Source organism: Electrophorus electricus, chromosome 20, assembly GCF_041902795.1.
Source record: "Electrophorus electricus isolate QZ-2024a chromosome 20, ASM4190279v1, whole genome shotgun sequence".
NCBI lineage: Eukaryota > Metazoa > Chordata > Actinopteri > Gymnotiformes > Gymnotidae > Electrophorus > Electrophorus electricus.
Genome location: NC_137516.1, coordinates 14,012,983 through 14,026,803, shown reverse-complemented (window position 1 = coordinate 14,026,803; position 13,821 = coordinate 14,012,983). Strand labels below are relative to the sequence as shown.

At 42.9% G+C, this 13,821-nt stretch overlaps 1 protein-coding gene across 2 annotated transcripts in view; it reads right to left on the bottom strand.

Annotated features, from left to right (window-relative positions):
- Positions 1–9: 9 nt before the first annotated feature.
- ak5 (adenylate kinase 5) overlaps positions 10–13,821 on the bottom strand; it is a 42,502-nt gene continuing 28,690 nt past the window's right edge. For both annotated transcript variants that reach the window (XM_026998381.3, XM_081703591.1), the window contains 7 exons: positions 12,304–12,380; positions 9,093–9,132; positions 8,748–8,792; positions 5,494–5,657; positions 3,560–3,676; positions 2,937–3,131; positions 10–999 (listed from right to left, as the gene is read on the bottom strand). In XM_026998381.3, the coding sequence (XP_026854182.2) occupies positions 934–999; positions 2,937–3,131; positions 3,560–3,676; positions 5,494–5,657; positions 8,748–8,792; positions 9,093–9,132; positions 12,304–12,380 (704 nt within the window). In that variant the 3' untranslated portion in view covers positions 10–933. The remainder of the gene's footprint in view (positions 1,000–2,936; positions 3,132–3,559; positions 3,677–5,493; positions 5,658–8,747; positions 8,793–9,092; positions 9,133–12,303; positions 12,381–13,821) is intronic.

The following is a 13,821-nucleotide window of genomic DNA, read 5'->3' as shown; positions in this document are numbered from 1 at the left end:
CCCATTGAATGACTACGAGCCAGATTTTAATAAATTATGGACATTTACATTTTGTTTTAAATGAGCAAAAATGGTATTTAAAAAAAAAAACTAAACACTTTAGCAAACACCATATCCACGTTATTTATCGAGCATGATATTACATGCAGTCTGTTTACAGAACCTTCACACCCCCTCCTCCTGTGCGTCAGTCCAAACGTGTGATCACATATGCCAGTCTTCAAATGACACTGCTGAATAACACGTTTTAGCGTATGAAATGATTTTAATTAAATAAAATGTTTCAGAAGGAATAACGTTACAATAATCAATACTTCAATGTGAAATTCGCCAATTCCTTATCCAGACACCAGTAAATACCAAAGTAAGGACATGGCCCTATACATTTTTTTCCCCCTTTTTACAATTAAACACACACAAACGATTGGCTTACAGATCATACTGCTATTCTAGCTCGCATGCTTGGGACACTAGGAAGCATGGGTACACACGAGAGGAGGCGCGCTCTGTTTCCTCCGCCGCTTCCGTTCTCCGCTTACGGAAGTCACGCCGTTCTGGAACCCTCCCCGGCCGCTCGCGCCCTGGTTAAAGTCGCGTCGTCCCACACGAGCGGGAAAAGGTGCTCCTCGTGCTTTCTCGGACTAGCAATGACCCCTCTGTCCATGCCAGGTGCCGCTGAAGCACTTCATACAGAGTTTAGCGGTGAATTCAATAATGACAAGCCAAGCTTAGGAATGCTTTGCAGCCGGGCCGCTATGTACAGCAGTGAAAAGCGGTGGGACCGTGGGACACGAGTCACGGAGCTGCAGCCGAGCTCTTCGCTCCGCTCGTGGATGATGGCTATGCGCGGAATGTGTGATGCAAGTTTCTGTGCTGTGGCGCCGCAGACGACGGTTTGGTCCAGCAGGGAGCAGCTGTAATGTTCCAGGGTCTTTAACAAGAGTCAAGGACCAGGCAGATCTGCTCAAACACCTCGTCGGGTGGCTGTTCAGCATCGATCTACAAATACAAACAAACACACACACACACACACACACACACACGTTTGAATTCTTATACTGAAAAGTAGGACATCAAGCCCCAGGAGAGGTTCATCCCTCAAATGTAATGAATCAAACATGGAGAACATGGGAGGCTTTCTGCAAGTATGAGGAAGAATTTCCAGTTATTCTGGCTAAAGGAAATTCTTGACCATGGGAGAGAACTTGTGCAGCTACATTGTTTACTATATGTTTGGGTATATTGTCTAGTTTGATATGCACGCCCCCCCTCCCAGAGTCCATTACTGCCAAATGGGTCACATTCAGTTCGGGTGCAATGGGTTTTGCGAAACTGATACTGATCACAAAATATGCAAATGACCTCTCTAACAAATGAGTGTGCATTCCATTCTTTTATAAGTCACCTCATTCACCTGATTGAGGGCAAATAAGTTTGGTCAAAGTAAGGCTGGCCAGTTGCATACAGGATTTGTCTATGTTATTAGAATACTGTAAGGCATATCACAGGCAAAATATGTACAATATATTCACAATGTCTTGTACATATTGTCAATTCTTTCAAGTAGAACTTCATCATCATGGACATGCAACAACAAATAGAATTATCACTCAGTTGGGCTACCATACCTTTGGTAGTCAACTGTAATAGCAGATAAATTTACTGGTACTAATAGGTACTATGCACAGTTCTGCTCTTTCAGTGATCTTGGACCAGTTTCCCAAAATCATCAGTATTAAAATCATCTTAAATGAGACTTGCTCCACCTGTATTGTTTTACAATACAGTCCAGATGTAAAAGTGCACCAGCCTTTTGCCTTTCCCAGCAATCTCTGGGCCGTTCCTCCCACTGCCCACATGCCCCACCCTTAGAGGGGATGCTTTGCTCCCCCAAACCCCCCCTTGTTATGTCACATTGCTGATGGAAACGGTTAAAAGCACGAGTCGCAAAAGACGGCAAAAAAAAGGCTAATGTGATTTATACAGGCCACGAGATGCGATGGCAGTTGGTACATAAGGTACAGGCAGTCAACGTTTGCCCAAGTTCTATAGTGGTACCAAAAATATGTGGACTACAATTTACATTTGACTGTAAAATGTATGGCAATGTTTGGGATAGCAATTGAGTAGGTATATCTAATAAAGTCAGCTACATATACTATCCTTCCTCATCAATTGTGCACAACAAAAAGCATCTAATGTGTACAATGTACATGCCTACAGTATGTGATCTATGGATACTAGGCGTTGTACCACAGCACAATAGTACACACCTTCTGGACAAGTGGATACCAGGGGGACAAGAATCTCATGTCCAAACTACTGTTTATTCTACACTAAATATGAATCTGAAGAAAGGAAAGGCATTATTTTGACATGAGGTGTTCAGTTTGTATTGTTTGAAATTTAATCGATTGAATTCACCATGTCCACAAAGAAGAAACCAACACTGTCTTGGCAATGTGTAACAATTCTCCACACTAGACACCAAACAGGTGACATCCCTAGTAAAGGAAAAAGTGTATACTACTGTCACCTCTTCGTAAGATGCTTCTTGGGGACTGAATCAATAAAAGCTTATACAGACATCCCCTTATAGAAGCTTTTACTAATGCTCCTCTTATTGTAAACTTGGATGAATAGTATAGTCAGAAAACATTTCATTATTTGACAACTACAACATAACTGTCCTGAGGTGCATCATCTAGTGGTAATGCCTTAGTCTGGAGAAAAACTCAAAAGGTTTCTGTTTCACTCAGTAGATAGAAGTTGGACAGAGCTATAGCTCTGGTCATGACAGATATGACTGACCAGTCCATTCTGGCAGATAAAGGGGCAGTTGCGTTATATGACGTTACACACCATCTGTAACAGAGGTTACAGGACAAAGACAGGAAGCCAGGCGAACAGGCGGAAGCAGCTGGCACAGCACCCACCCTGTGCAGGAGTGCTCGATGCTCGTAGAAGCGGGTGACGAGCGTGACTGTGTCGCAGAAGCCCTCCACCCTATGGCGGGTGTCTCGGCCCCTGGCCTCTCCCGACCTCAGGCTGGAGCAGGTCCTTTGCTGCAGGCGGCTGTTCATGGTGTCCACTGAACAGTCGAGCAGCAGGACCACACAGGGCTGCCCCATCTACCACACACACACACACACACACACACACAAAGAGGGAAAAGCAAGCAGTCAAACCTCGACCACTACATTTGTACCGCACATGTCATAAATGAGGATGTAAGATTAAACAAATAATTTCCAAGCACATGATGGACACTGCTTAAAAAGTGTATACTTTTATTTAGACATTATACTGTATATGCAATACATAAGTCTATGCTTATTTATATAAAGGCAAAATTGGAAATATTGGCCAACCATGGTGACACCACATGTCAAGTTCTAAAAGGAATCAGTCCATGGCTATGACAAGGTTAGGCTTGTAGCAGTACTGTGTCTCTGTCTCGGTTTCTGTCTGTCTGTCTGTCTGTCTGTCTCTCTCTCTCTCTCTCTCTCTGTCTCTCTCTCTCTCTCTCTCTCACACACACACACACACACACACAAACCTTGGCCTCAAACTCTTCTGCCTGCCTTAGATCCCGCGGGAACCCACTGACCAGGAAGCCTTTCCCCTGCCGCACAGTGGACTCCATACACTCGCGCAGAAGATCCAACAGTGTGTCCTACACACACACACACACACACACACAAACACACACAAACTCAGCAAAGTCAAATGTCTGGCATGCTAGAAAGTAGTTCACGGCAAGTGTTAATGATGCCCGTGTTGCTAGGCAACTCCACCTTAACACAAGTAATTTGATTAGCTTTCTTAGTCACATGCCAAGCCCCCAGTACAAGCCTCACAGAGCGAATGAAACCTCCAATGAGAGCCTTCAGCTCTACGATCTGAGAGACAGCACAGGAAACCGGACTTCCAGAAATGGGCACATTATGGAAAACCATGCCACCCAAGAACGTACATGTTCAAGTGATCCATCAGGCTGCAAAAATGGCACAAGTAGAGATCACAATGTTCAACCGGGTGCTGAGAGCAGACACCAAGTAGTTTTCATATAAAACCGTTATTACCCATAATTGCACTAACAGGTGAAGTGTGTTTTTAACAACTTGATGGAGTTTACACCATATTTGTGTGTGTGTGTGTGTGTGTGTGTGTATGCCTGCACACAGACATGTGCAGTTTGCTCACTATTTGAAAAATGAAAACCTGTTCTCGCTGATAACAGAATTTGCTTTCTAATTGGTCTGTAGGCCTGTTTTAACAGTCCACATTCCAGTTTACTGCACCATGTCCTGTTGACCAAAGGAAAACAGTTTCTTTACAAGCAAATGTTAGGCGAGGCTTGTCATTAAGAGAGTAAAGGCTAGCTAGCTGCTTCTCAGTACCGTATGTTTCAGAGCCGTTAAAGGTCAGGAAATCAAGTCAGTTAAGAGGCCACATTCAGCAACTTGCTTCTATTACATTTACATATAAGGCAATTAGCAGATGCATCCAGAGTGATTTACAAAATGCTTTGCCATCTACTCTGAGAATACAGCTTAGCTCGTACAAATAGGTTAGAGTCCAAATACCTTTGAACTAATATAGTGCGTGATATAGGATTTGTTGCTGATACCTAGAAAGAAATACTTACAAAATTAACACATCATAAGTGCTAAAATTAGAGTTGAGACCTGGGAAGAAGAAATGTAGCACAATTCAGGACATTTCAAGACATTAAGACATTTCAATAATATTGCACAGTCTTCAGACTGCATCTGAATGCAGTGAGGGACTTGCTGTTCGTTGTTCCACCATCTAGGAGCCAGGACAGAGAAGAGTCTTGATTCTTGTCTTCCATGAGACTCGAAAGATGGTGTTTCAAAGCACAGAGGCACAGATTGGGTATTAGTAAATGGAATGTTAGTATATTAGTATCGAGAATAGCGGGCCAGCAACAACAGGATGTCATCCGAAGCCTCCAATGATGTGCTGACATCAGATCTACCCAGCAAACATAGTGTCACAACTCGAGACAAAACAGAGATGGCAGATATGCAAGCAGTATGGAAATCTTAACACAAAAAGGCCATGCATGTTCACAGTTTGATTTTTGTCTCTCCTTCCACCTACTTACACAAAGGGGTTTTGAAAGCAGCTGATTTATCTACTACAGCTAACCTGGGATCAAACTCAAGTCTGTTGACCTGAAATAGAGTGCTCTGTCATAGGCTAGCGGAGTCTGTCTTGGGCCTGTAAAATAAAAACTGTCCTGCTTAAAGCCAGTGGAGGGACTGTGATCAGATATTCATTGCTCTTGCCTTTGGCTTTAAGTGCATGTAACCATAGAATTTCACACCCTATTAAAAATACATTAAACTAATAGTCAGTTCTAAAATAAAATGTTATACTGCCAGGGTTACATGAACAGTAATTCCGGTGAGGACTGGATAATTGTTTGGTCTTTAGGTGATGGTGCTTAATTGGTGTGCTGACCTCAGGAAGATGTTGGCCCCTCTCCAGAAGGTCTCGGAGGAAGCGTCCCCTTTCACTGTGAGACTGCAACTCGCTACACAGTATGTCTCCAGGGCACAGGCGTCTTAAGCCGTACCGCTCCTCGATCCGCTCACACTGCAGAGCCTTCCCTGAGCCGGGACCACCTGACAAACACACGCATGCAAGCACACGCACACACATGCATGCGCACACATACACACACGGAAACACACATATGCATGCACGCATGCACACACACACACACACACACACACACACACACACACACACACACACACGCACACAGACACACAGACACACCTTTGTCACCATCAAAGGAGCCGATTCCATCAAGGATGCTACGAAGAAGGAAAGCGGAGTTGGGCAGAGACAGGAGGTGGAGATTGCATTGGATGCTGGCGGATGCTAAGGAGCGCAGCTGGCTTTATAGCGGCGCTGGGGTACCTTGTTAGCACTGAGCCATTGCCCAGACCGCTTTGCTAGCTGCACAAGCTCTTCTGGCAACATCAACTTTCCTCACTCAGGCATGTTCAGGTCTTGCCTACTCATATAGACATTTATAGCCTGTGCAAACACCAGCAATAGTCTATTTACTTAATTACCAGCAAACATCAAAGGAAGCCGTCTTTTCAAAAGTGCTTTAAGTGCCTTGAAATATAGATTCCCTATAAATCTGAGGGAAGGGGTTTGGAGAAAGGGTTGCACGTAGAAATGAAACGTTCCAAATAATTTCAACCATATACGCAAAGTATGAATAATTCTGCTAAATGAACTACTACATAATATTAGTCAGCATCGAGACAAATGACTTGTTATTGCATTCCTAAACAGGCTATTAACGTCCACACAACTGACATTCTCCATCATTACGATATTAGTATTCTTCTTCAGTTAACCCAAATATCAGTTTGACATGGACTGGACGACACTGTATCAAAACCCTGTGGTGGAGCTCTCCATAACAAACACTGCAACAGCATGGAGTGTAGAGGTGTAAAGGTCACTGACCCCAAAATGGCATCAGTTCAATGCTGTACCCAGTCACTGGCTGGGGGCAATACTGAGAACAGAGCGTGCCCTCCCTCCTGAGGAAATGGGTAGCAAGCTGAGGGTTGCTGGCGTGCCCGGGATTGGTAGGTCTGGATGATCATAGGGTGTTGTGGGTGATCACGTGGGTAAAGCAGTCTTGGGGTGGAAAGCTGCCAAGCTGTGTCAAGCATCTCACAGTGAGTGTGTGTATACGCAACACCTAATTGGGACCAAGTATGTGGGGTAGAGAATTACTTAGATGTGGTTCATTTCAGCCTGCTGTTTGTTCAGCTGTGAACTCTGCTGATGCTATCTCCCAATACAGGCCTGTGACGAAAATGGTGACATTTCATTTCAGCTAAATTTATTAACACATGAAGAGCATCTTAATGATGAACTCCAAAAAAAGAATTCTGATAAAGTGAAAACATTGTCAATGTAAGCGATATATCTAATATTCATAAGATTATTTTACCCTTTTCTGTCAATTTTACTCATTTTAAATGACCTTATCAAGTGAAATTATCTTACAATTTTACCAATCTGCCAAAGCACTATATTGTCACTTAATAGGACCAAATAATTATTTTATGATAATCTCATAATGAGAACTGTTAGATGGATCACCTACATTAAAGATGTTTTCACTTCCTCATGTTTTGCAGTGTGAGAATCGATTGCGTCATTATTTTCTCTTTATAAAAGAGAAAAAAAGAAGCTTACAATTTTATTGAAATATATTTCAATCTCATACTGCCAATATAAGTAAGCATATATTGTTGTTAAATGCTTTTAACTGCTTTCGGGGGGGGGGGGGGGGGGTGTTTAACCTACACCTTTCCATTTGCAGTCTGAACCTCATAATAAAAGCCCCATTTTCCTCATAATAAAAGCACTATTTTTATCCGATTCTATACAAACAGGGCCCCCTCCCAATACATCTGACCATTGTCTTATTCCCACAGGAGCTCCGTGGCTAGTACTAAGTGCTAAATCACCATGTACCATTCCAGCTCTGACAGGTACCACAGTGCTGCCCAGAAAATGATAAATGTCCTCAGCAGGCCTCTGGTGCACATAACACAGAGCATCTTATTTTCCTGTACCACACTTCTATTCAGCTCCTATTTAGCTAACCATGAGCCTCCCACTCAGTAGGGTCTTCCCTTCCTCCCTTGTTAACCTTTACCGCTGAGACCCAGTTAGCGGACGGAGATGCTGTCAGGAGCTAAAGGGCCATCTAAGGGATTTTCACCTCATTGCTTCATCTCCTCTTTGTTTCCTGAGTCAAGTGTGTGTGTGTGTGTGTGTGTGTGTGTGTGTGTGTATGGGGGGGGGGGTATTATTAATGCTTGATTCTTATTGTCTGGACATAGTTTTGGTAAGCACGAATGAGAAAGAAACCAACCTTTCACAGGAGCACAAAGAAACTAAAATCAAATTAATTGACCAATAAAGTTGTAGTTTCTTGGATATAACCAAGAAAGTGGCAGTTTTGTGGGTAGGTATAGTTATAGATTTGTATGTGTGATGTTCAAATGATTACTCACACAAATGTTATATATGTTTTGTTGTGGTTTGTTGTAGTTGTGGGGGTAAGTATATAGTTTAGCATGTGTAATGTTCAAATGACAACACATTTTTTTTATTGTAGATTTGTGTGTTTGGGGTATCCATCTCCAGTCCTAAAGGGATGGACAGCATGGCTATTGTCCAGCAATTGTCCTGCTACTAAAGACAATCACCAGACTGTTTTGGACCAGTGTTAGCTACTGCACCTGAAACTAAAGAGAAACTCACCTAACAGCGGACAGCTGCATTGTAATACAAACTAAAGCTCTGATGTCCACCATGTAAACATGACTAGAGGCTACATTACCTAACAGAACCTAAACTGTAAGGAAAAAACCCCCATTAAAATACATAATATACAGAAAATAAAAGCCCATGTAAATGTTACAATCTTGCTCAGAGTTGAATCAAGTCTTTTTTTAGCCAAATATCTTGAGATGTCTTTTTGATTTTTTTTCTTTTCTTTTTTGTATGATATGAAATACATCTTTTGATATCTGTCAATATGTGTGAGTAAAAAAAACCCCAAAACATTCTGGCAATGTATATCACAATGGAGAAAGACAGTGTTAAGAATTAGACGACGTCTGTGGTTGAAAGGGGGAAAGGTATGGGAACTTCATCGAACATACCAATCACGAAGATCACCCTTGGCCTCCTCTTCTCAATAGGAAAACCTGGCAGGGGGTGGGGGGTGGGGGGAGTATAAGTCAGCATGCGAAAACAAGACTGCACATGTCAACTGAAGCTTAGACACGAGGCTGATTTTCACAGATCAAAAGTTTGGGGGGTCAGCTGGAGAACTGCTTCTCTGAGTTCTTTGCCCTGTGTGGACTGCTTACACAGGAAGATTTAGAATTCCAGTCTCAGGTAATCCAAACATTTGCCACAAAGTGCTAGTCTGTTTCACTGACCTGACCCGACCTGAGTTCTTTTACAGGGCTATGAAACACACACACAAAATATGTTGTACTCACTTTCCACAGTCTGCTCTGTGCACCCCTCCTCTTCCTCAGCCTGCAGGTGTGACAAGATATATAAGGGTTTGTTGCATACACAATGTATATTAAAGAAGGCTTAAGCGGCATCTTGCTGTATGTATGGATGAAGGGATGAGGAGGCTAGTTAAGGTTCATGTAATGAAGTGACTGTGACTGTGGGCGGGGCCAGGGCTGCTGGTGGCAGACAAACTGTGGTCGTGTAGCAGAGTTGAGAGGAGAAACAGGGCCACTGTGTGTCTGTATGGGGGTGGGATGATTAGCTGACAAGGCTGCATAAGATGTGGACTGGCCTGATGGTCTAATGACTCAGGACTGGAGAGAAGAACAAGGGGAATACACGTTTGTACGCACCCCAAGGCCCAGGGTCTGGCCCCACGTTCCAATATAAACTTGATATTAACACTGCTAAAACAGGCAGGAAATAATTTTTGCCCTGTTCATTGAAAATTCAGGATGCAACTTGCAAATTCAGTCGCAGTGAGTCACCTGTTTGTACTGAAAGGACAGCAGGGCTGTAATTGCACTAATCACTTCAATACACACCAATGTCTCCTGAGTTAAGAGTGCAGTCCGAGTTCCCACCCACTCTAATATGCTTAGCAAATGAGATGGGTGAGATTCAGTGATTCTTTCTTACCAGATGTATATAAAACATAGGAAATGAGAATGTCTTAATCTATACTCTGAGAAACTGAAAATATGATTGATACAAACAAAGTTGGAATCCTTTTTATCACTGTTGTGATTGAAATGCAACTCTGGGCAATTACTCAAACTAAAATGACAATACAAACATTCTTCACACCGAACAACACAGCCAACACACATACAGACTAAGGAAAGGGTAAACTGTGTCTTTATCGGCATAAGGCTCCCCCACCAAAAAAACATGAACAAAGATAAATTCAAATCAGTGTCCTTTTGGGTTGTGAGGAATCCTGAAGAGTTGAAGTGGAGATGGAAAACGAAGAGTTAATCCACTCAGCCCATGACCTTTACACGCCTGGCTTGCTTCTCAGACTCTTCCTCCAACACATATTTTGTACCAGCAGATCACCAAAAGTCCTTTGAATGAAAAGGGAAGCCAAGTTCTTAAAATAAAGGATTGCACAACTTTAGCAACTTTGGAATCTACAACTGATCATTGTCTGTAGGCACCACCATGCTGTTTGATATCTACTTCACTGCCATTTTACCAGACATTTATTTAGATGCACTAGCTCCATCAAGAGGTCTGGATGTATTAAAGCTGTATTGCCTCATTATACTAAAACACGTGAACACTGGAACAGAGGTCAATTTGTTACGAGAGCACTCATTGGCTGGCACAGCTGAACAGCAAGAATGAGAATAGAAGGGCTCATATTGAAACAATCTTCAGGCAATATTAACCTTTGCCATGCTCCATCCCCCTCTCTTCACACCCTACTGCTCATTAACCACGAGGAGAGAAAAGCAGAAGGGAGACCAGGACCTCCCGCTACTCCTCCTGCAGAGCAGGTTTAGGCAGGAGAAGGCTCATCAGCACTGCCTGATCATCCACCACGCACCCCTGTACACTGCAATTAAAAACACTTTTTACCTTAACATGTTACACACCGTGATCATGAACACTTCCTCTGCTCTGGGATATAGCCAAAGAAACAACAACAAAAAATGTATATATGTATAAATAAAAGCACTGTAATATACTATATATTATTGGCACTAGTTTAAGGACAAGGCTGCCTTTGTGTCCTCTGTAGCAGGCAAACAATGCTGTTGCCCTGAGCGCCTACGACTGCTGCTTGAAGAGATGCCCCGTGCTGAGCTGAGGGGTTGCAACGGGATCTGTGCTACACAATATACGTCTCTATCCCAGCATGCCCGCATGCCCACCGATGGCCGTTGATGATCTGCGCGGGTACCAAAGGGGGCGGGAGCAGGCGATCAGCGGTGACCGGCCCTCTGCGAGGGGGCGGCGGCCTGCTTCCATCAGCACCGTGACATAACAAGGGGTGGCTTAGGGGAGCAAAGGGGCAGGGCATGTGGGCAGTGGGAGGAGCCGTCCTCCGTGCTGCGTCCCAGCGATCGCTGAGAGAGGCACAGAGATGATGTGCATGATGGGTCTTATGTAATGCAAACACAGAAAACAAGGAGCTCGCACAACACATGAGGAAAATATTAGAGGAAGGGGGTGGAGAGACACGCAGACCTACAAACACACAGACAGACTTACAAACACAGTCAGACTGAGAACAGGAGGTGCAAATAAAAAGACCAATTTTTTTTTCAGTGATCTTACATAACCATTATTATACGTAGTGCTGTGCATCACTGAATATAATCTGGTGGTAATCTAGATCTGTGAATCACAGATTGTTGATCTATGACATATGCATTACTTGTGTAAGGTTTCAACTGCCAAATATCTATCTTAGCCTTAACTTAAAAATAGGTCAGAACAAAATCTATGATGACCAGTCATTTAGAAGTTGAGTCCGAATCACAGTACATGGACCCATGCTACTCTTACTTTATTGTCAGCATTCCAAAACTGTGACGCCCCATGGGGAAAGCACAACGAAGGAAGTTATCTAAAGTAGAAGATGAGATGGACTGAACACGAAGCTCAGCCTTCACCACACATGGCACACAAATACTGAAATTATGCAACATCCACTGCTTTTAAGTGATCTGTGACATTAAAATCACCACTATGGAGGCCAAAATAGACCAAATTGTTTCATTACACAATTTATGATGAGGAATAACAGGACTGCAACAGCATACAGCCAGTCATGATCAAACTGAAGATTATGGCTGACGTTAGTCAAATTGACACATTGGAGAAATGTGCATTTGTTAACTTGGGGCCATTGCTTATGGGATTATTAAAGTGAGACACTGCCACCCATGCTGGCTCATCCCGGTTTCCAAATGACACTTCAGTGAGCCTCATTCACTGCTAATACGGAGATACATTTTAATATATTTACAGTAAATTAAAGAGAAGGCATGGCCAAAAGTGATCTGTCATGCCCTAATACGTTCTGACTGCTAATGTGACAATGTAATAATGCGTGCAAGACATGCCGTCAAACCGTTCTTATGTGGCTGGATTAAGCATGAGTATTACCAAGGGATGTGGGGCTAACCAGAAACCTAACAATAGTCCAAAAACATGGAAGGGCGTGTGTTCGCGTACCTGCTCGTCGAATCTGGAGGGCACATCGGCAAGGCTGGCGCTGTCCACAAGCAGACTCAGATCCAACTCACTGGGGCCTGCCGAGAAAGAAGCAAAGCAAATGACAGAGTGTCTGCATTAGAACAGCAAACACACTTAAGACCAGTCTAAATACCAGGGGGCTTGGGTCCTGCTTGGATTTCTCATTATAATTTCTTATTATAGTTTCATTGTGGGCCCAGTGGTAGTCTTTCAGGGCCAAGGGAGGAAAAACAAAACAAGGGCCCCAGCCAAAAAACCAGGGCAAGATGTGGGGCAAAGGGGCCAGCCAGGACCTTTGGTTCTGTTTACAGATGTGAGGCCATAACGTAATCAGCTTGGGGCATTCAGGGCAGGATTGTTCATAAAGGACAAGGAATAATATAAATTTGACCTAAAAATAGCCCCTATCATATCTAAGAAGATCTAAAACGACTGTATGTAAGGGCACTTTCATGATTTCAACAAAATAGCAGAGGCAGAGTTTAGCAGTGGGATATGGCAAAGGCATCATCTCTTAGGCATGGCCGATACAGCAGCTGTGTTATAGGCAACGAGTGATGTACTGAGGAGTTCTTTACCAAACGCTCATGAATGTGCATTTTTGAACCCCTGCCATGTATTCCAATCAGGTCCTATGTAGTTGAGCTTCGCTAGGAAATTGGCCGACACCAATCTAGAAGGGTTCCAAGTGATGATTTCATCTGGAATTCAAGGCTACTGAGTACAGCATGGACCACTATTCCAACCTAAAGATAGACAACGCAAACAGTCTGTCTTTGTTGTGAAACCTCTTGTCCAAGAACAAGAATGCTCCCAAATTACACCCTGGTAATTCATTCCCTTGCACAGTACATTGGGGAAGAATTGGTTTTGATTGTACCAGGAAATTGCAAGAGGAAATCCAGGGGCACACTAAAGTGCCTTTGATCACTGTTTTATGATCCTTGATCATGTGAGCAGATTAACATCATAAGGGTTTCCTGTATGTCAATGAATGATTCACTCAATATCCTATGGGATGAGAAACAAATCTTGTTTCAAAAGACGTCATGGTCCACTTAAAGTGTGACTTTAGTTACCCATTTTGAAGACTGACATGGTTCAATTAATTTTGATTTATTCGGTTAGGTGATCTGATCTGGCTAGTACCATGCAATCCTGAATACAAACTGTTTCATTTCAAAAACAATGTGCTGGCACACAGAGCCAATTACATGTGGACCATGTATAAGGCTTGCCCTATGGAAATCTGCATTTTCCCCTATTTTAAACATATCTAAGATGTCTAAGATCTTGCACACTTCCAAACAAATGGGAAGCAGTGTTATTGAACTCAGACTTGGTGTGAACAGTCTCTCCATGATTTTTTTGGACTCTATAATATTCTTCCCTATTTACAATGGTTCTTTTCATCAGTCACTTAATTTCTTTTGCCTGTAAAAGCCAACCGATAATTTTGGCATGATAGTTTATTTTTTAATTAATAATTTTTTAATG